Source organism: Larus michahellis, chromosome 11, assembly GCF_964199755.1.
Source record: "Larus michahellis chromosome 11, bLarMic1.1, whole genome shotgun sequence".
Lineage (NCBI taxonomy): Eukaryota > Metazoa > Chordata > Aves > Charadriiformes > Laridae > Larus > Larus michahellis.
The window spans coordinates 11,564,891-11,591,342 of NC_133906.1; the positions used below are offsets into that span (position 1 = coordinate 11,564,891).

General features: G+C 42.6%; 1 protein-coding gene across 2 annotated transcripts; it reads right to left on the reverse strand.

Annotated features, from left to right (window-relative positions):
- Window positions 1-4,133: 4,133 nt before the first annotated feature.
- REEP2 (receptor accessory protein 2) lies at window positions 4,134-26,452 on the reverse strand. Of its 2 annotated transcripts, none has more exons than XM_074603777.1 (8): window positions 26,321-26,452; window positions 25,965-26,037; window positions 19,307-19,383; window positions 17,864-17,984; window positions 17,207-17,320; window positions 16,722-16,836; window positions 16,224-16,381; window positions 4,134-13,755 (listed from the first exon to the last, which is right to left on the reverse strand). In XM_074603777.1, the coding sequence occupies exons 1-8, from the start codon at window positions 26,350-26,352 to the stop codon at window positions 13,681-13,683; spliced, it is 765 nt and encodes a 254-aa protein (XP_074459878.1). In that variant the 5' UTR covers window positions 26,353-26,452; the 3' UTR covers window positions 4,134-13,680. The 2 variants fall into 2 exon arrangements, with proteins under 2 accessions (XP_074459878.1, XP_074459877.1); XM_074603776.1 differs by having other exon boundaries at window positions 16,689-16,836.

Below are 26,452 nucleotides of genomic sequence, written 5' to 3' on the forward strand. Positions count from 1 at the left end.
TCTGGGACCCACTGGCAAGCAGCAGTCAAGGACCTTACAAACATTCTTCCCACATGAGCTATTTCTTTGTAAACGTGTTTTAAACATAGGAACACATTTATGAAAGTAACTAGAGCGGGGCAGCCGAAGCCCTCTGCATTCAGTAAGGGCAAATAAGAACCGATTCACCGAATTTGCTGCACGAGAGAGGCCAGTAGTGCACTCACAGACACCGAGGAAGAAGTGGCATGGACTTTTAAGCTTTAGTCACAAAATAAGGACCCACTACACAAATGAAAACTATTTCTGGGAACGCTCGGATAAGTGCATTGTATGCATATTATATATGACATGATATTTACTTTAAGCTGCCTCACAGGTGGTTTCAGAAGGAAAGGAATAGAGTGATTTTATCAAGAACTTTTACCACATTTAATTATATATCCAGATTTTTAATTTTCCGAGATAACCATTAGGCTGAGAAAGACCTACAAAGATAACAGAAGCGTTGCTGAAAAGGAACTGAATAGAATACTTTAAAACCCAATACACTTCAGAGTCATTAGTGAATTATATATTAAATCCACGAATAATGCAAGTTAAGATGTGTTGTAAAAGCTGTTGAGCATAGATATGAAAACCAAAGGAATCTACAATATCTAACAGATAAATTTCTTATGATTTCAGGGGTACAGGATGACACCATCAGAAGGTTAAAGGAAAATCGTGGCAATAAATGAATTTTTAAAAAAAAAGGGAAAAGAAAAGAAAAAAGCAACTTGAAACGACCATCTTCCAAGAGGAAATAATGCCATTAATCACCTGGAAAGAGCTTTAGAAAACAAGATATACTGAGCAGTAAGAAATCGTTGGATCAATATTTGATATACATTATGGCAAGAAAATCACTGTATGCGATTTTCATTTACATGACATCCCATGCGGGGAGGTGGTCATTCTTCTTTTAAGCAGTCTACACTCATTACCGAACACTTCCGCACAAAAAAGGATTCAGGCAAAATGCAAGAAATTCCACTCAAACTGTATTTTCTAAGACGACATTTAAAGGTTTACGTAAGTAAAGTTTAGTCAAATACCATCTTCCATGTCCACAAATCCATCCGAGATGCATGGTTGAGACGTATGCACTACAGGAATGACGGTGTCAAATTAGGATTAAATGAGTAATTTAGACTTAACAATGTATTCAATTACTTCTTTCTTCTATTTTGAGTAGTTCTAAAGAGACCGGGATTTTCCAGACTTCATAGTTCTAATTGTTTGTGTTTAACATCTTCCTTCGAGTCACTTCTTCAGGGTGGGTGTTTCCTTCGACCACAGACGCGTACATCTGTGCACAGTGACTTCATTCAACCAACGTCCGTCCCTCTTGGTCACTGGCTTCGCCGTAGGCACATGCTCATTGACAAGGTGTTCTTTCCTTGCTTCTGGCTTTTGCTTTCTTGTTGCATGGAAATGTAGCATAAATCCTGACACACGAGTTAGCTCACTTTCTGAACAGAATCCCCGTTGCTTGGTGGGACTGCTTCTCCTATTCCACTGCTAGAACATATAACTAATTAATCCTGTAAAAATCAATTGAGGTTATGACTGCTTTTTCTGCAAGCTGAGTACGGCAGCATTTGCGGTGTCTTTTACTATGATGGTAGGAGCTCCATAGCAACAGCATGTTTGCATTTCTACCAGAACCACATTGCTCCCGCACTGTCTACCAGGAAAACTGTTTCAATATGAATGATCACAGTTATTTAGTTTGTGTGCTGAAGAATTTATTCTGATTAAGAGAATAAAGTTTTAACTAAAAAGCTGGGTTTATTTGTCCATAGCTAGCACGGATTTCACTGTTCCAGCTTTCTTTGGAGTTTAGACTGACAACGTTTCTTTGGTGCTAAGGAATTGGAAGTTTTGGCTTCCTTCACCTGTAATTCACTAACATACAAACATGTGCAAAAGCTGTTCGGAGGGTTTAAACAGACATTCCCTGAAATAATTCTTTATTACACTCGTAGAATCTCTGATCCTTTTCTTCACATGTACCCATTTCAAGACGGTCTTCATCCTCTTAACGCCATCCAAGAAAAGCTTTTCATAAAGTACACACAAGCAAACCCAAACAGATTAGATAGAAAGCAGCCAAATGTCTGGGCACAATTATATGAAATATAACAATTAATACACATTTTTAAGGCCAAACACAGACAGAACACCATGGACATACTGTTGTACCCCTGACAGTACCGCTTACAGCCAGTAGACTGAGGGGCTCTGAGATGAAACTTGGTGTTTCACTGATCATCACCTGTAGCACGGTCCATTAGAAAGAACACGAGGCCTGGTTTCACGTGTCAAATCAAAGCCCAAATACATCATACTCAAGACACTTCACGGCTTTGTATCCTTGTTTTCATTTTAATCCCTGTCTTAGGTAGCCAAATGACACTTATGATTTAGGAACAATTGTAATGGTTTCTATATGCTAAGAACACAAATCATCCCCCGTCCAACTGGCAGGAAAAAGCACGCAGCTCAGGACAGGTAATTGTAGTCTCATTCCATGGGAAGTCAGGCTGATGCGAAGCGCACAGATGTCCTACTGAAAGGGCAGAATGGTTCCAAAGCCTCAAAATTATTCACATTATTAAATAATGACAGCTCTAGTGAGTCAACATCATAAACCAGGACGAATGCTCCTGACCAGATAATAATATCTGGGATCCAAAAGGATTATCTCCGACGCTGCACTGGCAGACTAAGCTGCTTGCCAATCATCTCTAACCTACAACTCACAAATTCAGTGGTACTTTACACTTGAGCCTGCTAGCCCAGGAGGAGGAGAGGTTGAAATTGAAGTGTTGGCAGTGTTCTAACGAACAGGCAAATCTGTGCAACTCATTAACCGCTCCTGTAATCATTCTGCACGGGTCAAGTGCTGTTGTACCGTATTTGAGTGTACAACGAACATGTGAATATACATTTGTCCTCTGGGAAATGCGGAGGTATGAAATGTCACAGACATACACAGAGAGCAAAATAACTACACAATATTTTTTGCGTATGCCCAGAAATACAGACCAACACCTTCTATTTACGACATAAACATTGCAGCTTCTGAGTGCTGGTGTTGGGAACGTCAACTCTGAGCTGGCTGAAAGAGAAGCAGCAGCAAACCTGCCTCCTTTGTGAAGACATCCATGGAGGCGGAAGGCTGGCAGGTTTGACATTCATAGCAGTGGCAGGAAAATCTGACAGCAAGGGGGAAAAGAGAGAGGCTCCACCTACATGAAAGTCCCAAAGGAAAACTACACTTGGGGTTGGGGGGGGCGGGGGGGAGGAAGCTAGGCCGAATTTCAAACACAAAAAGGATTTCAACTCAATCAAAACCAGACTCAGTCCATTACTCCTGTTCTTAAGCTCCAGCTGGAGGACACAGTCCATCAGCTCGAGACCTCAGTACTGACCAAAACACCGGGTAGAAAGGTGCCAGCAGAACCCCGCTAGCTGAATTCCTCACTTATCCCTGTCACTACAACTAACTACCCACTTTACTTGCCAGCAGGACCTGTGGAGGACCAACTGCTGATAATCACAGAGAATTCTTCTCACAGCCCTGTTTTCTCATAATTTCACACACCCTCTGTGTCTGTTGTCTGCATCACAGGCGTTTCAGTAAGCAAGCCGAGCTCTTGCTACCTGCCCTGCAAGACTGCAGTTATTTCCTCACCCATGTAGTATTTCATGCCTTGCTATAGTAGCTATGCAGTATTGACTAAACATTCATGCTTCTGCACGTGCACCCAAAACCAGATATTCATCATTCTCTAACCCTGCACATATGAATTCTTTCCACCCTCTGTCCTCCCTGGAGGTTATCTGCAGTTGCAATTTAGGCAGGTCTCGGCTCCTAGATGCGTAGCAGCAACAGTATTTGATTCTACAGTGATCCGCACCCGCAGGAGCGAAAAGGCCACTGAACAAATACACTTGTGATATGAATCCAAGTCCTCAGTTAACAGCTGGGAAGCAGACACAACCCAATCGAGAGGGGACATCTAAGTGAGGAAACAAAGCCAGGCCAAAACAGATTCTCCAAACTTACCTTGAGTTTTACACGGCAGGAATAGCAGGACTCTGTATTAATTTTCATATCTTTATTCAACAAGGGAGAGGGGGAAAGGCAGGAGACCAAACACATAAGAAAGACATGGAGATAAATAAAAACAATTCAGGAGCACAGTTTGAGAAGATAACAAAACATCAGCCTTTTAAAGAAAAATATTCACAGGCATCAATAATAAGAAACTAGGGCAGGGGGCGGGAGGAAACTATGTAAACTCAATAGCAAAGAACAAGAAGCCGTACCTGCAACTCATAAACCTATAAACCCATTGTAATGACACGTGGAGATTTCAATTCAGATTATCCGAGACATTTATCTGTCAAAATTAACTGGAAGTGAAAAGTGCTCTATCAAAGCAACTTTTGTCTAGAGGTGCCACCATATATTTGTGTTATGATCAGAGCACCACTTACAAGACAGACCCACATAAAGCAGTAGCAATATGTAACATTCAAAATTTAGTCCTTGGGTGATGCATTTTTTTGCCCTGTCAGCTACTACAATCTTCAGCAAGTTGATACAGCCTGAACAGCCACAATATAATAAGCTTTTCCCAATACTCTTTAACCCCAACAGAAAGGCTGTATTTACACGTTCATGACCATTATGTCTCAGAGGGGAACTTGGCCAGGAAAGCTACTTCTAGCAGAAATGTCAAAATAAATGAGAAAGGAAGTAAGAATTAGCTGCCACCCTGTGGAATGAAAGCACATCTGCACCGATTAAATCTTCTGTATCATACTTTGGGGAGAAACGGAAGACAAACAACAGGGCCTTTGAAACAGGGGAAAATACATGAGAGCAAAAGAGCAGGATATCGAAGAAATAATACATGATTTTTTTAATGGTCTTCACAAAAGAGGATGTAAAAAGATACCTAGAAAGGTCTAGTTTAAACAAAGCAAGCACAACACAAAATTAGGATGCCTTAGGGTTTCTGTATTTAAGTCGTAATACTGCAGCAAGTAACCAAAAAACCTAGTGAATGAATTCAAACTACTCCCTCTCCCCAAAAAAACCCCAGTAACCCACTCATTTAACATCACCGAGCTTCAGAGCATGAGTCAAAAGGTGACGGTGTCAAGCAGAGGCTTTCCAACGTGTGTGTTAATTCCAGACTGCCCACTGCTCATCAAATAGACTGAGCGGTATCGGAGACAGGAGACTGGGCTAGCTGAACCAAGTCAGTTTGGGCTGGCCTTTTCTCCGTTTTCTCTTTTCTGAGGTAATACTGAGCACCACAGTGGCTCCACCGATCAGTTACTGTATTCCTGTGGCAAATACAGAATGGTCACAATAGCTGGCTTTTACAAAAATTGGCTTTTGAATGCAGTTTAGATTCTATTTAATTCAAGATATTAATTGCCCCAAACGAGCAAGAGACAGCAGCAATGCTGTGATTTCCATTCAGTTGCCAGATTCCCCAATAGGGCCTAGGAAAAACAGAAAGCTTGGAAAATTCTGTGATTTGGCTTTGGCTAAACTTATATCCAGCACATTTCCTTATAAAACTGACACTGAGTGTTGCTAGTAGAGAGCCTTTACATTAGCTCTATGCTGCAGAGATAGCCATTCACTAAATACGAGGCTTAGTCATGAGAGCCCATTCCTAACTCCCTTAATAATATATTAATTTCTTATAAATACAACTCCTTAAATCATTACTAAGTGTTTCCTGTAATGCAACACAAGCTCTTGGGGTCTCAACTACGTCAGAGCAATCCCCAAAGTGTAGCTGAAATTTAGCACCTGCCTTAAAGCACTATGTTGTTTATTTAACTCTGATCATATGATGGAAAAATAGAACAGAAATGTATTGATCTTCTGTTTTTTTGGTGTTTTTTATTCCCCCCCCCCCACAAAGTCTGACAATGAAGAATCCCCAGCCCTATTCTAAATTCTATTTCTCTTTCCTACAGCAAGCTCCTGGTACGACCTGGACCATTCTTCAGTCTGTAAGTCTCCATCTATGATGTTGCAGATAAAAGACCTCCTCTTCCTGAACATCAGAAAGAACCTCAGACTGTCTCATTATGTTCGTATTAGGATTTCCATATATTTTGAGATGCAAGGTCAGATACTATACGTACCTTTTGCTGCTTCCTGCACAACTTTCTGGCATATTGACCACCCCTCCCAGCTTTGTGCTATCAGCAAACTCACCGAGGGTACCCTCTGTCCCCTCATCCAGATCATTAATGAAGATGGTGACCAAGGCCAGACTCCGTACTGAGCCCGGGGCTATGCTGCCAGCTGCTGGCCTCCAATTAGCCTTCCTGGGACTGATCACCACGCTCCGGGCCTGCCCATGCAGACGGTTTTTTACCCACCTCACTGTCCGCTCATCCAGCCTGTACTTCATCAGCTTTTCTATAAAAATGTTATGTGAGACAATGTCACAATCCCTTCTACCCATATGAGCTTGTATTGGTAAGAAATAAAGTCGGTGTTTTTTTCCTGAAATGCTTGCACCATTGATTAGGTTGTTGACTAAAAAAAAAAAAAAAAAGAAAAAAAGAGACAAAAAAAGAACGAACCTGTCTATTCTTCAGCATGTTAACTCTCTGTTGCCATGGTCACAAATTACCATAGTAACCATTAGATACATCTGTATTTTTAGATTAGAATTGCTTCTATTTTCACAGAAAGCAGATCCGATTGAAATAAACTACTCATTCTTAACAGGAAATACTACAAAATTCAGAGTATAAATTAGGGCAACACTACTAAAGTACATAAACACACAGAAAGTGGTTAATTGCAAAAGCGGGGGAGAATACATCACAAACATTGCCATTGCTCCTTCCTGCAGCTAGAAAGTGGTCTGAACGGAAACCAAACCAAAAAGATTTGAGGACAGTTATTCTCTACGACTATTGTCTCAGCAAGCCTCGCTGGAAAGTGGCCTAATTAGAAAGCCCAGCAAGCCTAAATAGCCTTTTTGGTCAGGGGTTAACTACAGTATCACTCCATATTTCTCCACTAGAGCCACAGTTTGTGTCCCCCCCCATTTTTTAAGCAGGGCCTTCACACTCATACACAGGCAATACTGACGCTCAACCTCTTGTAATTCAGCTCTTTGTCAGACGAGTCTCTGCTCGCTCATTTTTGGTGACTGTATGTTATGCTTATACCCTCTGGTGGACAAAAAGCAATTCACAACCCTCCCTGGGCCTTACTGCCTTTAGACCAGCACGGTGCCAACAGGAACTCTGTCATGAAAATGTTGAACCAAAACCAAGCATCGCTGCATAGTCCCTAATTTCTGCACTTCAAGGAAGGCCCTTCAGTCACCTTTACCTGGCCAGGTCTCCCTCAGCTTCTCGATTTTCTTATCGGGCTTTCGTTCAACCAACACTGTCTCACACATAGCTCAGCATGCCTGAATTCAGACATGAATTCACGGTCACATGTCAAAATAAAAATTTCGTTTATCTCTATGTGGCATTCAAAACATTTGAGAAATACTCTAACAGAGTCGTCAAAAGTAAGGAGTCCGCCAACTCAGTGCCTTCCCAAAAAGGCAGCACCATGACTACAAAAGGTTTGTATTCAATACTAGGTTTGACGATCAGGATAATTTACCGCCTAATTTTATAAAGTCACCATAAATTTTCAACTTGCTTTCTTTTTGGGAAGTTACTAAGCATTACTTATGATAAAAGCTTAATTCCCTCGTACATAACAATTTTATATGCTTGCCATCCAGCCTGGCTCTCCTCCCTGACCTGCTGCGAAGAACATGACTGAATTGCCCATCCTTGGTAAATCAGCACAGCAATCCATTTCTACTGCTGCAACAAATCTTTCAGATCGTCTCAGACAGTTGAACTCTTGCTCCTTTAGAGTTCACTCACTTTTGCAGCCTTCCCACAAACATTACTTCTAACATTATTTGGCTAAATGCAGGCAGAATGCTCTTGTACAAAGGGTCTGCAGTAAGCGTATTTCAGCCAAAACCCACTGCAAGAAAAGGGAACTACATCAAACTACACTATCGGCTATAGACGCTCACGCTCCCTCCTGGGAATCCAGCCTTAGGCCTTGTTGTAGAAGTCACTGTACGATTCTAGGTCATAGGATTAAGTAACGGAAAAAAGGTAAATTTCAGTTCTAAAAGACAGTATTTTTCATGTCTCCGCAGTCAGCAAGGTGGAAGCAGTCCCTTGCTTAATAAGAGAAAACATAAGAAACATAACCAGGTCGTGAAAGGATAGCAGCTGAGAAACAGAGCAAGGAAGTTAACGGTTTGCTTGCAAGGGGTTTACGGAAAGGTTTTAGGCAAAGAAGCAGCAAATACCTAAATTTACACAGGAAATTGCAGAAAAAAACCCTGCCAATTTGCCACTGTTTCTTTTCACTTCATATTATTTTGATTCCAGTTCTCATCAGAAACAGAGCACTGGCAATTGTGACATCGAGTTTTGGGATTCTACAGACAATTGTATATATGAGCGTCGCAAAGTCCAGCATTTGGTTCATCCAAAAATGCAGGCTTTGTGTGTGTGGGGGTAATTTCCCAGATGAATGCATCCTCTGGAGCTCCCTGCTGGTGCTTCCCCAGCATAACACATCTACTACAAAGTGATGCGAGATACTTGACGCTCATCTGGTCCTCCCCGCAGATCACGTGCCTGCTGAGGTAAAATTTAAACTTTATTGTTCTGAAGTGAAGAAAGGTTAAAGAATCTCCATGCATGTAGCTCATGCCCAGCTTAGGAAGGTAAGACAAAGAGAGAGAGGTGCTGTAAGAAAGAAATCAGGCTGTAGAGTGCAGAGTTTAAGTATTGCTCGAGGATCAGAAAGTCATCAGTATTTCCTGGACAACTCTGTACTGTACGCAGCCCATTTTCTAATCTAATTCTATCCCACAAGATGCATTCTTAGCTGCTGGGCAGATTTATTGTCTTCATTTACTGCTCACAGCAATTGTTCTCACAAGTTCCTCTGCACACCTCTTAAGACCTCTTCTGAAGCCTCTAGGCTTCTTAACAATACCTAGAAATAACGTAAGACTGAGTTATGCTGATAGTGTCTTGTAATAGTGCCAAATTCCAGATGAAAGGTGACCAGGAATCCTTTCTCCTCAGTAACACTAAAGCACATCCCCATACAGCATATGCATTTCTGCACATACCAGCTCTTAAACACTAAATTCAGTAGGCTCCAAAGCACAAATAGCACGGAGGAACCCCTGGGCTCCCAGCTCTAGGTGGCTCAGCCTGAGCAGGGAAGCTGAAGCAGGTGACCTCCAGAGGTCCCTTCCAGCTCCAACGACTCTATGAGCTCATATAGCTTCAGAATACTTTGCTGGTTTTCCACATACCTGACTTTACAGGGCAACTCAGAAAGCGGCACCACAAGATGCTTCAGCCAGGTGGCGCATCACAAATTCTTAGTGGGTAAAAGAAGAAATGCTATGGTATTGACCGGTTACATAGAGAGATGTGACTCAGCATCTCCCCAGCAAGCAGCAGGGTAATCTGACAATATAGTGTCCGCATCAGAAAGAAGGATAAGAATTTTTTTTTTCCCCCTAGATTTCTCCCTTAGGCAATGAGCCACACTTTCCAGCATTATATGCACATTTGGAAGACAGACAGGAAAACTCAGCTCAATTCAACAGCTGCTCTCAAGCATGCAACGACACTTCACAGTTAACACGCAAGGCTCCTTGAAACAATGCTATGTGCGGATCAGAGAACCAGCAGAGTATTCCATAGTTATCCCACTTTCCTCTTAAGGCACTATATTTCATGCTGATTGAGGTGTCAAAGAATAAAATTTTCTGGAAAGTTGAGGTTCTCTAGAAATCTTGCTTTTCAAGGCAGAAATGGTTTGGCCATATATTGTGAGTGAGTCATACTTCCAAGAGGGTTGTATATAAAAAAGCAAGCTCAGTACTGCAAAAGGACAATGAATGGAACTCAATTCACTAAAATGGGGGAAGATGTAGCTTCCCCAGAACAAGCCTTGCAATTTTAAGAACACCAGCATCCCTCTCTCTAATACACCTTCTACCTACCAAGGAAGTTCATCTAGTCTAAAAGAAATCAGTCCCCCAGACTCAGAAACACAAGGCTGCAGAATCAAAATTAAGATGTTTAGTTGAAGCGTAGGGTTTAAAACCTGACAGTAGTCTCCCCTATATTTTCCTATTGCTTACCCACCATGGAGGATACTGCCAAGCAAGAAAACATTTTTCCCTTTTATGCAGCAAATCATGAAGTTTTTCAGAAGGGAAAACACATTTCACTGTTTTCTTTTCCAACAGCAGAACACTGACTCTCAGTATTATAAAGCATCGAGGTACAACTTTTCCTTCCAAAAGGCAGTCATGGCTTCATTTTGTACCTCACGGTACAGGTATTCTAGGATAATTTTAGGCACACAAATGACACATATGTACCATCTCCCCCACCTCCCCAACTTCAGGTATCATTTTCTCTCACTCTGTTTCTCTCTGTGCTCAAGCATATTAGGAAAGGGGTATAAACACTGAACACAATGGGTTTTACTGCTAGGTGAGGATTTAGACATTTGCTTAATTGCACAATGAAGCTCACAGATGATACTGAAGAGAAACTACATTCCAGCATTTCCTGCTGGCAACACTGAACAACAGCTGATAAAAGCATTTTACCAAAACAGCACATTCAGCGTTCTCATTAACAAGAGAATTTCTATGCAAGACCATGCCGTCCAATGCAGAATTATATCTAGAAACTCACTAAGAGGTCACGTGTGTGATGGCCAATCTGCAGAGGCTCTGACCAAGCAGAACACAATCTAGCAGTCACATTTGCACTGGAAGAAGAAAATAGTGTCCATGCTAAGACATCGTTCTTGCTCTGGATAAGTTCTTCTGCTTGACATCACCAGCTTTGTATCACATATTAGGTAATAGCCCCTGACTCTACTCCAGACTCTCCCTTACAACAAGTAGTCGCTTAATTCCCCTGTACAACAAAAGTCAGAGTAAAACTGACCCGTACTTACCCACAGGCTAACGACATCAAGCATCAATGCTAAGTACTTAGCACAGGACCTAGCTCAGGAAGACAAAGGTAAATCCAAATGCCCAAACTAAGTCTTCCTCAAACTGAGTCTGCTTTGAAGCAGGAAGAGTTACTACAAATGAACTGATTCTAGAAAACATTCTGGAAAGTCACTGTACGAAAACTGAGTAACCCAAGACCATCACAACGCACGCAAAAGGAAAGGGCATGAAGATCAGCATTAAGAGGAGACTAATCAGCCCTTGGCTTCCAGACCAAGTCCCTCACAATGACTTAACATAGATAATTTGCTATGGAAATTTCTAGTTACAAAAAAAATAATAATCCAGAAATGTGGTCATAAAGATACTTGGTATATAGAGAATAATGGTTCTGTCTTGTTCAGTACAGTAAAATCTAGGACAGCAATTCCTCACAACTGAATCATCCACATAATCAGTAAAGATTTTTATCCCTCGTATGGAAAGAGGAATTTCCGTTTGACACAGAGAGAATTCCTGCTTCAGGACATGCCTTTGCAATGTACTAGTGAGACATCTATATGATATTTTCCAACAAACTAAAAAGAACAAAATACTTGGGTTTTTTTCTGTGAAACTCAAAACTCAAAGCCAAATCAAGGATTTTCTGCAGGCTTCTGGATAAGGCCTTGTTGATAATTTAGGACAAGTATTTCTGTCAAGATGCAAGTTTCTGACATGGTCTGTCAAGACTTCAATTTTTGAAAGCTACAAATAAAAGTAAACCCAACTTAATTGGTCTCCTAAAATAACTAGTCAATTCATAACAATTTGCCATCAAGACAATGGGAAACAAGAAAAAGTTCAGTCCTAATCTTCAACTTTGCAAACTTCTGAAGGGCTGTTCTGTAGGACAGAAATACTTGTGGGATGCCACTTGCGGAAGTGTGTCTATACATTGTCAACAGCAAAATACTGGGCCCTGTGAAGAATCCACCATAATTTCAGAAACGTGACAGCAAAAGACGTGGTCAAACACAGATGCCTGCACCTAGAGCTAAGAATGGTCTTCAGCACAGACAGAGGAGCCAGGTTCCTTTGATAACTAGTTGGTGATCTATAATGGGTGCTCCCCCCATTACAGGGACAGAAACCCTACCCCTCATAAATTCCCACTGACCCTGTTGGTATGTGTACAGGGGATCTCCCCTTAACAACGTTCAACAGATCCAGTATGGCTTGGCATGATGCAAATTTTCTCTGCAGTACTGCAATTTCACTCCCACAATACATAGTCTACATTCAATTGTAGTTCTGTCCCAAGTGTTACATATTGCTCAAGTTTCAGGACATTGATAAACATGGCACACGGTCAGACAGCAAATTTGTGCAAGGGCTGCAGTAGGATAAAGCAAGAGGACTGTTTAAACACAGTATTGTTCCCTACTCCCTGCTTTTTATCCCCCATAAATGGAATCCTGGAATTAGCAAAATTCATACATCAGCTATTTATCAGTTCTCATGCCCTGAGGACTGGATCTCCTAAAGCTGAGAGATAAGGGCCTCTGAAATTCTCAAGTATTCCCGCAGACTATATTGAGCCAGATTTTCCCCAGTCATCTGCTAGAATGCAAGAATTTGTCCATCGTAACAAGCATCAGGATGACATGGAGTTCAACCAGTAAATGGCAAAGCAACAGTCTCCCTGCCAACTTTTCCCACTGCGTGGGACTCGCATCACTCTGATGCTCTCACAGGAATCAAAGTGAAACAGAATCTGAAATAAAATTCAAGCAGCTTCAAGAAGAGCCAAAATCTTATGGATGCCCAGCTTTCCTTCTCAATAGTTAACTCGTATAAATACCTGCAGCTACTCCATCACCTGTGCATATAACAGCACATTTTCTTCATTACTCAGTTTTTCAATTACCTCCCTTCACCTTCCAGAGAAAAAAAAAACAAAACCAAAACCAAAAAACCCAATCTCTTCATCTTCCAGTACTAGTAACGTGAATCTAGCATACCCTTCCCATGAGCTAGTCCTTTACGTTCAAAAGCACTCAGTGTGTATCATTTCAGTCACCTTCTCAAAGGGGATGGATGTGACAGGTATGGTCCTTTCTTAAGGAGGATGAATCATGGTGGGCACTTCTTAACAACACACTGCTGCAGAAGAATACCCAGAGCAAGATAAGACATTTTAGGGAGCCACCCACCCCTGTGGAACTCCAGTGTCTAATGTTTTTCCAGCTTCTGTGCAATGGATGTCTCTAACCCTAGCCAGTTCTTCCAGCAAAGATTCTCCCCAACTAGGGTTATACAGTGGGAATTCCAAAGCAACAGGCTATGTACAGACATATCAGCATTCCCTCCAACAGAGAGATGAAAGGAGAAAATTCCTGAGGATGTGTATCCTCTACTCCACTTTCTGAATCCCAGCCTCCCCCTTGCCTTGGAATGAGCTCTACAAAGCAGTTATCTGTTATGTACATGAATCTCGGCTCCCTTCCTTCGGGGAGTTTCCCCTCAAAAGTGACAGGCAAATCCCAGGACAGAGACAGTTGCTGGGGAGGGGGAGGTCTCCTTAGGATGACTCGCCAGAAGTGACAGAGCCGGCAGCTTTCTTCTTAGGGCGGGCTTTCACACTTCTCACTGGAAGCTGAGGAGAAAGAAAAAAAGAGGCATCTTAGGGTAGTTTAACACCTAAACGTCTAACAGAAAGATATAAGGATGCAGAGTGAAAATAGGACAAAGCAACTACAACACGATGACCCTATTCATGTCATTCCTTTTTTTCAATAAGGCTATTTAACCATTCCATTTGTTTTTGGTTAGTAAACAAATCACTCGGAGCATATCCACCAAATAGCAACCAGGAGAGGAAGACATTCTAAAACAGGACAAATGTGATAATAAAATCGAAGTCAGCTGTCTCAACAAAAGATTGGACATAGCGATATTTCTAACTGGTAACATTCACGTAACACTTCACTGCTGTAACTTTTCTGCTTCTTGACTGCGATCTCAAATGCTATTCTCTGAAAGATGTAGAAACATCTTGAACTAGTTTGCACATTTTATTCCAGGGTCTTTCATTCTAGATATTGGCAAGAAGAGTGCATTTATGACCTACAGTGCATTCAGCCTTTCTGGGCAACCTTGTAGATCTCAGTCAAAGACCACCTACAATTCCTATGTCTGAACCAAAGATACAAGCAGACTGAGCATAAAACCAAATGTGCCTGCAAAGGGCTTTTTCAGAATTTCTGTATTCACAATAAACAGCACAGAAGAGTCATTACTGTCTTTTCACAATTTCACTTTAAAAATTCCTCACTAGGAAGCCTGGAATCCAATTTTGTTCCTCTTGTTTCCCTGCTCCAGTCTAATATGCTAGAGAAGAAACCAGAGGAGTCAACTCAGAAGTAAGCCTTGGAAACTTAAAAGAGGATCCAGCTTGATTTTAAATCCATCTTCAGACATACATGGCCGTCCTTGGAGATACTCAAAAGCCATCTGGTCTGGTCCTGGGAACCCAGCTCTAGATGGCCTTGGCTTGAGCAGTGGGGTTGGACAAGATGATCTCCAGAGGTCCCCCCCAACCTCAACCACTCTGTGATTCTGTTACAAAGAGTATTTAATGCCATGCAAAGGTGTCCTGTACACTGTAAAATGAGGTTAACAGTAAGTCTTAAAATGATGCTTTAAGCAATTACTTTCCTCCAAATAATTTAATATTTAGCCTGAAAAGCTCAACAATGTGAGCCAGTCATATAACACTTTTAAACTGAAATAAAAATAATAAAAAAAAATTAGGAGTCAGAGTTGAATCAAGCAAATGGGACCTCAACTTCACAAAAAGGGAGAAGATTTTTATCACATATAAATCAAACCACAACAAATGTTTTGTTGTGTTGGAACGGGTCCAGCGGAGGACCACGAAGATGATCATCAGAGGGCTGGAACACCTATGCTGAGGGCAGGCTGAGAGAGGGGGTTGTTCAGCCTGGAGAAAAGGTGGCTCCAGGGAGACCTTATGGCAGCCTTCCAGTACTTAAAGGGGGCCTACAGGAAAGATGAGGAGGGACTCTTGATCAGAGAGTGTAGCGACAGGACGAGGGGTAACGGTTTTAAACTGAAAGAGGGGAGATTTAGAGTAGATATTAGGAAGAAATTCTTTGCTGTGAGGGCGGTGAGCCCCTGGCCCAGGTTGCCCAGAGAAGCTGTGGCTGCCCCATCCCTGGAGGTGTTCAAGACCAGGTTGGACGGGGCTTGGAGCAACCTGGGCTGGCGGGAGGTGTCCCTGCCCAGGGCAGGGGGTGGCACTGGATGGGCTTTAAGGTCCCTTCCAACTCTAACCATTCTATGGTTCTATGAAATGTTCAAGTGAGAGTCAAAACCTGGAAAGCAGCACCTCAAAAAGCATATTCTACAAAACACACTAACAGCAGATAAAAAAAAGACTATTAAGCTAAAATGGCTCTTGGACACAACTGCATTTATTTTCATGTTTTAATTGTGCTTTAATGATAACAACACAGGCAACTCATGTCCCCTCTGAATGGCTGTAAATATCACATGGTCATACGGAGAAGACAGCTCAACAATGACTATTTACCAAAACCCCAAGGTGGGAGGGAGCGGGGGGGGGTGCCGAGTGGTGTGGAGGGGGAAATTGCATTTTCCCCATATCTAATATGCAGAAGCCCAGGGAGGCCTAAGAGGGTACAGAACCACTGCGTTTTAGATGAGGAGAAAGCGGCTGTCCCAGGGATAAACGTCACAGTAGTATTATATATTCAGACCGTAACAGATAGGAGGAAGGATATAGTCAACAAAAGATGTTAAAAATACCTAATGCCCACCCTTCAACACACAATCTGCATGAAAGCAAAGCTGGGTTCTGGCTTATGAGAGAGGCTTACAGGTATGATAAAAATACAAAAGCTAGTGACTACTATAGCAAGGAGACAGCAAGTCCTCTGATGTAGGACTCAATCAGCAAAGACTTAGTCCAACAAAGTTTATACAAACACCTTTTAAATGCACTGAGGCTACGAAGCCAGAGCCTTCAATAAAGCTCACAAATCCATGTGGGTGCTGGAAATAATTTACGCACAAGCTCACCTCAGTTTTCATCATCTTTTTAGGAGCTTTGAGACTCTGGGTACGTTTAGGAAGTTTGTCTCCTGCATCTTCATCTGATGGGTCTGTTCTAGCTTCCGATGGGGTTCCATTAGACCTCTGTGCCACACTGCTCTCCTCGCCTGAGGAGTAACACGAAGCTAAGGAATAAGAGAGAAAGTTTCAGCAAATACTTTTGAAAATCACATAAAGTCTAAAACGGCCCATCCTGAATGACCACATGAAAGGGAGATGTCAACAATAGTTAAGAAGCATAATCCAAAAAGTACAGAGATGTGTTAGTAGCTGGGAAGGGACTAGGGAAGACAATGCAACTTCTCCCAGATAATTTGGAATCATGTAGTCCTTCTGAGACCCAATGCATGAAAAGTCCAGGAGGAACTCCTCCTCCCCTTCTGGCTCGTCATATGAGGCCTCACAGAATGGCCCAGCAGGGGTATTTTGTACCTGAATCTTCAATGGTTTCAAGAAGACTCCCACCAGATGGGTGCAGTTGTGGCTCATGGCTTCGCATATGCACAGTATCTTCATCCCGGATCAGAGTGAGATCCTGCATGCTGAAACTTCGCAGCTTCTCAGACAAAACGCCCTGGCCCTAAGAGGACATAATAATTAGGGTCAAGGGCACTTCACTTTCACCAAGATCATCTCACAAGGGATCAGTCAGAAGAAGAGGAAGGGTGCTCTATTCCCCACTAGGGTACTCCAGAAAAAAACAAAGAAGGGAAAAAGAAAAGTATGCTCCCGAGACCAACAGGGAAGAGGTTAAAGCAAAATCCATTCCACTCTCCCTCCACTTTCCATAAGTCAAAGGATGGGATTAACTGCCAGGCAAGCTGGAGGAAAGGAAAAGTGGACTGGTGCCAACAAGTACCAGCATCCCTAACAGAGCATAGCACTAATTGCTGGCACACAAAACTAAACTGCTGGGGAATTCCTGAGTGTTACAGAAGGTGTTGCATTACCTTTGCAGCTGCAGTAACTGCTGCATTGGCAGCAAGGTTTAACCCTCTCTTGCCAACTCGCATCATGGTTTCATAGCTCTTGTCACGAGCCTGAGTAATGTATTCATCAATTTCCTAGGAAGGCAATGTTGAACATGGCATTTAGCTCCTCATTACAAACATCATCAAAGTCTCCCCACCATCACCCTTAAAAACCCAAAGCTCATCTAGACGCTTTTTTCCAGGCTAACAGCAACAGCTGTCATTGGTCACATATTTGCAGTTTCTCTGCTTGCAGAAAGCTTGCAAACGCAACTTTTACTTATAGCATGATACCTCCAAATTGCAACAACTGAAACAAAGCAGCTGCTTACACTGGCAATGTGAAAAAACCAGCATGTCTACAGAACATGCTGCTCCTATCGTGAGTCAAAGAGCTTAACTACTGACAGTGACTGTAAGGGCTCATGACGCTGGGTTAGCCAAACATGCTTTCTAAGCACTAGGCAAACTACTGGCTATGTTACAATCTTCAGTAAGCTGCAGTATGACATTGTTTTCAAAGACAGAATCATTCTACATCCACTAATGTCAGCACAAGCACAATTCACGCATTTCAGTTTTTATTGTGAAGTCACTCAGCTCCCAGACAGGTCAGTATCTTCTAACAACAAGTACCTTCTCCTTATTGGAGAGCGTTGGGTGCACAAACTTCCTGTAGAGGACACTGGAGCCCTTGGTGTAAGGGGAGAGCAGCCAAATCACAAATGCGATTTTCAGCTCGAAATAAAAGGGAAACCTGAGAGAAAGAGGGAAGAAAAAAAAAAACAAAGAGAGAGAGAGAGAGAGAGAGAAAGATGGAGAACTGGAATCAAGATCTGCACAGAGACAGACGGAGATAACTTGTAGAGAGTAGCATAGGCAGAAAGAGCAAAGGCAAGACAACGGCTCAGAAACAAAAGAATTGATATATCAGGTCAGAATAGCAGAACCCTCTTTGGAATCCTAGGACATACCTTCTTTGAGTCTCATTTAGTCTTTCATCCATAGCCATGAAAACTCCATAAACAGGGCATCTCTCAGCCCTGCAAACACACCAAATTACAATCTGATAGCTATTCTCATCATTCTGAAGTTTGTTCAGAGAGTATCCACTGGATGTTAATATTACATTAGTTTCCCTCTCATTTTCCAAAGTTTTCAACTATGTGTCTCAATAAATCTCAAGTTCTTGCTAAGGCTGATGGCTTAGTTTCTGAAACTTCCAGTAGGTACTCCTCCGATAAGGCACAAAAGGAGGATCAGTGTAAATGAAAAAGAGCATGCAGCAGGTAAGCCTTTCATCACTAACACCTACCCAATAAAGTCTCTGGGAAGATACAGCAGCAGAGATTGAAACAAGTGAATGCAAACTTTCTACTGTCTCTATTAGTAGTAAGAGATTTCTGTTTTCAGTGGTTCATTTTAAGAACATGAACAAACTGAAGCTCTTGTACTTTTTATATCTTTATTTGCTTTTCGAACCTTATGCAAAGCTGCTGAGTGCTTCCGTAAGGCACGTATATCCGTTTCATGTTTCTTTAAAAGATGCAACTCTTGACTAGTATTCTTTCAGAGATGCATGCAAAACTCAAACACTAAAGCAATGAAGAAAACGAAGACAGCCTGTCCTAAAGGTTCAGCTGAAGATATGTAACGATTATTTGTCATTTTTGGAGGCCTCCATGTTGCCAAGCATGGCACACAGCACTGAAACGATTAAGAAGCTGCTTCCCTAACAGGTCCCTTCCTTCTACCATCCTTTTTTTTTTTTAAGTGTCTTTTAGACCACCATTTTTCAAACTTTTATCAGTTCACATTACAGCTTCTCAAAAATATTTTATGTTATGAATGGATGAAGATCTTCTTGCAGATACCTAACTCTTACCCTGTTTGCAAGTATAGGAGATGAAATAGCTAAGACAGCAGCCACTACCCACAGTATCTACAAACCTGCAGACTCTTCACAGGGACTGAAAACTCCTAAAGGAGACAGTTTATTCCTGGCATCCTAACACTACTCCTCTCTTATTTTAATTAAAAATACAACCAACAAAAAAACCATGCCACCAAGGAACTCACCAAGAAAGAACAATGTCTGTGAGTGTTTCTGCAGTGGTGAAAAAGGCAAACACAATCCAGTACATCATCCACTTCACCTGCAAAAGAGCAGTCGCTCAATACGCATCCATCAGAACCCAGAAAAAGTGAAATGTCTTCTCAGTAAAAATGACTCATCATCTCCACCCATTAAGACGAATTCAACAAGAAGGCATATATAATCGTAATGGAGAGGGTCACTTGCCAAATGGTACATTATAGTTTGGGAAAACATGTAGGATTAATGTGCTCTACACAGATAACTGCATACAGATACACTGATGAATGCTTGCCCTGTAGCAATATCATGATGCAGCAGTGCTAAAGTCCCAAATAAGCTGTCTGAGTGAGCAGTTCATTTTAAGAAGTTATAGTCTTTTGTATATCGTGATTATTGTAATAAATATATATACACCCACATGCAAAAGTTTAGTTTCACCTCTAGCCCTATATTTTCTTATTTTAAACTTTTTTCTTGGGAAGAAAAAAAAAAACAACAAATCAACAGATACAATACTTTGCTCCAACTCATTAATAAGCATTCTTTGCCTTAAACATTACTCCCAGAAATTACACAAGCGTTTCTCTTTTCAAATAAAGGCTCAGTAAGAGGTAAGAAAGCAGAGAACATGTCGCATCAACCTTATCTTCTTCTTTAAGGTCTTAAGTATAGTTTACAAAGTGTACTTTGTGCTATTATCATAGAATCATAGAATGGTTTGGGTTAGAATGGACCTTAAAGCCCATCCAGTGCCAACTCCATGCCCTGGGCAGGGACACCTCCCGCCAGACCAGGTTGCTTTAAACCCCATCCAACCTCCAGGGATGGGGCAGCCACAGCTTCTCTGGGCAACCTGGGCCAGGGGCTCACCGCCCTCAGAGTGAAAAATTTCTTCCTGGTATCTAATATAAATCTCCCCTGTTTCAGTTTGAAGCCATTACCCCTTGTCCGATCACTACATGCCCTTGTAAAAAGGCTCTCTCCGGTTTTATTGTAGGCTTCCTTTAAGTACTGGAAAGCCTCTGCGACTTGGGCAGTGCAGCTAGAACACTCGCCACTGAAGATGGAGGCAAAAAAGTCATTGAGTACCTCAGCCTTCTCCATGTCCTGGGTAGCCAGGTCTCCTGTTTCCTTCCGGAGAGGGCCCACATTTTCCCTAGTCTTCCTTTTATCACTGACATACCTGCAGAAGCTTTTCTTATTGCCCTTGACGCCCCTGGACAGATTTAATGCTATCTGGGCTTTAGCTTTCCTAACCTGATCCCTGGCTGCTCGGACTATTTCTCTGTATTCCTCTCAGGCTACCTGCCCTTGCTTCCACCCTCTGCAAGCTTTCTTCTCCTGTTTGAGATTGCCCAGGAGCTCCTTGTTCATCAACACCAGCCTCCTGGTGATTCTGCCCGACCTCCTCTTTGTCAGGATGCGTTGCTCCGCAGCTTGCAGAAGGTGACCCTCGAACACTAACCAGCTGTCTTGCTGGCACATCTGTAGGCCTATCATCTTTCTCCCTACTTCCTCACACCGTTCTCTGGAGCAGTAGGTATTTCTTTCAAAGCAAACATAAAATAATTCACCCCTAACACACACACACACACACTCACACCCTGCTGTTTTAGTAACAAGTCTCTCAGCTACAGGCCAATTATTCCTAAGGAGCAATCAGCTGAATTAAAAAAACCGCTACACAAAATTTTCTAATAGCAGAGGAGTCACAGAATTGTTTAGGTTGGAAAAGACCTTTAAGAAGGGAGATTGCCAGTTCTCTATGCTGTTAAGAAGTAAAAATAAACGTACGTAGCAGATAAATAGAAAGAAGAGGTCACCTTTGCTAAAAACAACTTAACACTCTTAGTGTCACCTAGAATGGGAAAAGAGAACTAAACTGAGTCAAGGAAATTCCACATACTAAATCCACACATTAATCCACATATTAAAATTACATGGACAGTTTAGTGACAGTCTTTGTTACAGCAAATGAAGTTATAAAACCAGATGTTTCCCCAAACTTGCATGTGTTGGAAAATTTGGTGATCTGTTCAAGGAAGACCCTCCAAAACTTTCAAAAAAAAAAGCAGTAAAATTATGCTGCCTCCAACCTCTCTATCACAGCGGATGGTTTTTGAAGATAGCTGTTAGTAGCCTGAATTATATCCACTTTACTGTGATTTTTTTTTCACAACAGAAAGTGGCAAAACTTGTATTTTATGGCACTCCTGCCTTTTTTTTTTCCCTTGTATCATCAGTTTGGACACGACTAGGACCCGGTGTTATTCACTTCGCTTCTAAAGCAACTCTACAAAATGAATGGTTAACTCTTCAATGCAGCAACATAAATCAGCCCTTGGACGAAAAAGTGTGCGAATAATGGCAAACAGGGATCCCAATGGGCAAAAGATTTCAGAGAAGCTACATACCGGTAAGTTTTACTTCAGTATTAGGAAAATTAAGGCAATAATAACAAAAGCAATTAGCAGGTACATAGATATATATAACATAATGAGGAATATGCTTCTTTGCAGAAAAAAATATCTCACAAATGTAGCAGAATTCTTAGAAGGTTTCCATAAAGTCTTGCTATAGCGCTTCCCTTACAGGCAGGGTGTATGGAGTTTCTACAAAGTTTCCAACAGGCCTAAATAAACACTCAAAGAAACTAAATTGTCAAGGATAAAAAGGAAGGGACTCTTGAGGATTAACGGTTGGTTAAAAGAGAGGAAACAAAGGATAAGAATAAATGGCCATTTTGCACAATGAGGAAAGTTACCAGTGGAATTCCACAGGAATCAGTGTTGAGATCTGTGCTGCTCATCTTCGTGAAAGATCTGGAAAAGGTTGCGAATAATAAGATGACAAAACATGAAGAAGATACTTTTCTATCCAGGGAATTAGGTATGAGTTGATTAAAGAAGTCAGAAAGGGATCTATACTGATGGATGCCCAGTTGATATTTTGTTGCTAAATGTCATTAAATACAAAGTAATGAACTTAGAACATCTGCTTTTCCTCAGTGAAAACTTGTGATTACATAAATTAGCTCTTGCCATTCTGGAGCGGTCACTGCAGACAGCCTGATGAAACTGTAAGCTCAGTGCTCATTGACTTTTTCATTCTGCTAACAGAATGCTCACCCTTCACCCTACGCTCTACAGCCAAAGACAAAAAGAAAATGAAGCTCTTAAATAAACTAGTCTAGCTCTAGAAATTCCTGTAGAACCAGAAACTAGAGGAGCAGAAAGCAGAGGGGAAGAATCACCTTTTTTTTTTTTCTTATGATGTTTGTAATGCACAGAGTAAAAAACACCTTCAAAAACAGAGGGCCAAACCAGGCTATATTTTTTTAAGCCTATTAAAAAGGAGTCAGGTCTTTGCTGCTCAAGCTGATGACCACCAACTTCAGCTAGCTGCATATATGCAGCCTCCCCAGCTTGCACCAAGAACCTAAATAAATTCAGAAAATGCAAAAGCACAATTGGAATGTGGATAAATAAATTCAGAAAATGCAAAAGCATAACTGGAATGTGGAATTTACATGTAGATGACATGTAAAAAGAAAGAAATTACTTTTAAAACACTCTGAGCTACTAGAAGCAGCTTGTCACAACTGCTCAAGGACTTATTGTAAATTTATATCATGGCGGGGGAGAAGAGTAAAGTTTGCGCAGTACTCTGGTGCCACTGATGGACTGCTTGCGGTAGCTTGGTCTGCGTCAAGTCAATCTTTGATACCCCAGGCTCTCTAGCACAAATACACCCGTGAGATCTTTCTCCCCCACCAATGTTGGTCCCTAAGCACTATGCGCAAGCGAGAGCACGCAGACACAGCAGGCTTTGAAAGCGTGCAGCACAGCATTCAAGTTTTCCACTGACTTCTCACACGAAGAACAGTTTGAACAGATATTGGCCCCCTTTCCCATGTTTAACAAAATTGGTTTTCCCCCGTCTTTCCACTTATGTTGAGAAGGAAGAAGTCCTCCAAAGATAAGTGAATTAGGCAGATGGCAGTCCAACGTCTAAATGCTTATTTCTGATGTAGCCCTCTCAAAGAGAAATAACTTATATGTAGTATCAGTTTTAGCAGTTCAAATACATTCTCTTGAACCAACTCCAGTATTTCTACTGAAAGCAAAAACAAGAGAAAATTTTCTGCCACAGCAATCCGTAACTATCTACTTCAATAAGCATTAAAATAACCCCAAAAATGAATTCCATACTTTTCCACACGAGCCCTAGTAGGGCTTAAACCAAGTGATTAGTTGATATTATTGTTAACACAACTTTATGATACTCGAGTACTGTATCTCATTTTTTTTCACCATCCAATTAGGGAAGTCTTACAGCAATTTAGGTAACCTCTACCGAAAGAAAATCAGAACAATACAATGTTTACATTCTGCAAGGGAACACCGCATTTATGTACCTGAAGAGCTAACCTACTCACAGAAAGCAAGCAGCTTTTTACTGTAAAGAATGCCTACAAATTCAAAGGCTCCATATTTACCGGGTCTTTGAGCTCCAGAACAAGCATGCTATAGGCTGTTTTAAAAAATGAGGGTTTGTGGCGGTTTTTTTCCCCCTCAAGTTCTCAACAAAGCAATCACTGAATACCACGTTGAAAGGGAGTTCAAGGATCTTCCTTGCAACCTTTCTGGGCAAAAGATGGTCTGGACAAGATGGCCCAGCACCCTGCCCAGCTGAATCTTAAAAGCGTCTAATGATGGGGAATCCACCACTTCTGTGGGGAGATTATTCCAATGGCTGATTGTTCTCATTGTGAAAAATTTTCCTCTTCTGTCCAATCCGAATCTCTCCAGGAGTAACTTGTACCCGTCACCCTGCATCTTTTCCACGTGACTCCTTGTAAAAAGGGAGTCTCCATCTTCTTTGTAGCCACCCTTTAAATACTGGAACATGGTGGTAAGGTCTCCCCTAAGTCGCCTTTTCTCAAGGCCAAACAAACCCGGTTCTCTCAGCCTTTCCTCACATGGCAGGCTTCCCACTCCTTGGATATCTTTGGGGCCCTTCTCTGGACGTTCTCCAGCCTGGCCACATCTTTTTTGTACAGAGGGGACCAAAACTGAACACAGTGTTCCAGGTGTGGCCTGACCAGCACTGAGTAGAGTGGGATAATGACTTCTTTATCTCTGCTGGTGATGCCCTGGTTGATGCAGCCCAGCATCCCGTTGGCTTTCATGGTCGAGCAGCAGCACACTGTTCGCTCATATTGAGCTGCTTGTCACCAGGACCTCCAGGTCCCTTCCCACAGAGCTTTTCCCCAGCCTGTGCTGCACTCAATTTAAAAAACTCAGAAATCTCAGTCTGTCTTAAAGTTAACACAGATTCTGTAACTGGAACACGATCATTCCATGACAGGCACTTGTGAGCCAGAATAAAATTCTGAGTAAAAAAATACGTATTACATGCAACAAATGAAGGTCATAGGCAACTGGAAGGAAAGCGGAGAGGAAGGCCAGAGAAGACAATAGTAACATGATACTGCTCTGTACATAACTTCAAGGATAGCTATGAAGTCACAGGATCATGAAATTATTCAGATAGATAGTTTCTTTCATGCTTACTTTTCAGTTTCTAATGTTATTACTAGTAAAGTTCAAAGCTCAGTAAGGCTCATTGTATTTCTGACTATATCTCTAATACACAGAACACTGTATTAGTTAGCACTGCCTCCTGAACATTCACATTTTGACTTCTCTCAAGACCACTATTAAAAAAACAAACAAACAACCCCAAAACAAAACCCAAAACACCTCAGCCAGATGTTGTGGGCTGTAAAGCTGTCCACTCTGAGCGAGACTCTCCTTCAAAAATCAGCAGGGTGAATTTTAAGCCAACACGCAGAAAAGGTCTAGGCAATTCTAGAGGACTGAAGCATCATGAGACAAAAAAGGACTACGTCCTGCAATATTTATTGTTGATGTGTCATTTTGTAAGGAGCAAACAGAGCCAGCTGGATGAAGAGTCTCTGACTGCACCACAAAGCAACAGTGACAAATTATATCCTGTATTCACCGTGTCACCTCTCTTCTCCATCAGGTTATTCCTTGCTCTAGATAAATGGAAGCTCATCCCACCCATAAGTGAAATAGCTCTAGGCTCCACCGATCAACTTAGAAGACCCCTTCTGTAAGAAGAGGACACATCACCTCACTAAGAAACATTTAGTGTTTTAAATACGGTAATTGTAACAACAGTGTAGACAGAGAAGGGGAAACGATTCCAGAAAGGAAGGAGGGTGAAGTCTTGACCAACAGAAAACACTGATCGCAAGTCACATTGACAGGAAGACACAAAACAAGCAAAATTACTCAGCCTTTGGGAATAAAGCAAAAGTAGTACTGAAAAAGCAGTAAAAGGACACAGAGTAACGATAAAATCAGAGGAAAGGACTTGTCCTGGACTTTCAGATGGACTGAAAGATGCACCTAAAGATGCATCTAAGACACGCTGCAGCGTTTTACCCTGATTTCCCTTCCTCCCCCAGCATCTCCCGAGAAAGAACAGCTCCCGTTCACGGTTTGAAGCCCCCCCTCGGGTGAGCGCCCCCACCCCCACCCCCACCCCAACCCCCCCGGGGACCCTCGCCGGCCTCGGGCCGGGCCGCCACGGCCAACCCCGACTCACATATTCCTTCACGTTTTTCGTCTTTACGGCCTTGTAGGAGGAGTACGCGGGGTAGAGGGTGCCGAAGATCAGCCTGCGGGAAGGACAGACCCCTCAGCGCCCGCCGCCGCTGCGGGGGGGCTGCCCGGCGGGACGCCGCTGCCCGGGGCCGCCCCGCACGGGGCTCAGACCCCGCCGCGGGCCGCGACGGCCTGCGCCGACCCGCCGGGACGCGGCCGCAGCCGCCCGCGAGGCCGCCCCCGCCCCGACGGCCCCCCCCAATCCCCTCCCACCCACCCCCCCCCCCCGGGCGCAGGGTCCCGCTGCGGGCGGCGGCCGCGTCCCCCGAGGCGCAACCCCCACCCGGCCGCACTCACACCACCAGGCGGGAGATGATCCAGGAGACCATGGCGGCGCCGGGCGGCGGCTCCCGGGGCTGGCGGCGGCAGCGGCTCTTCCAGGGCGGGTCCCTGCAGCAAGCGCAGCCCCGCCCGGGCGCCGGGAGGGAG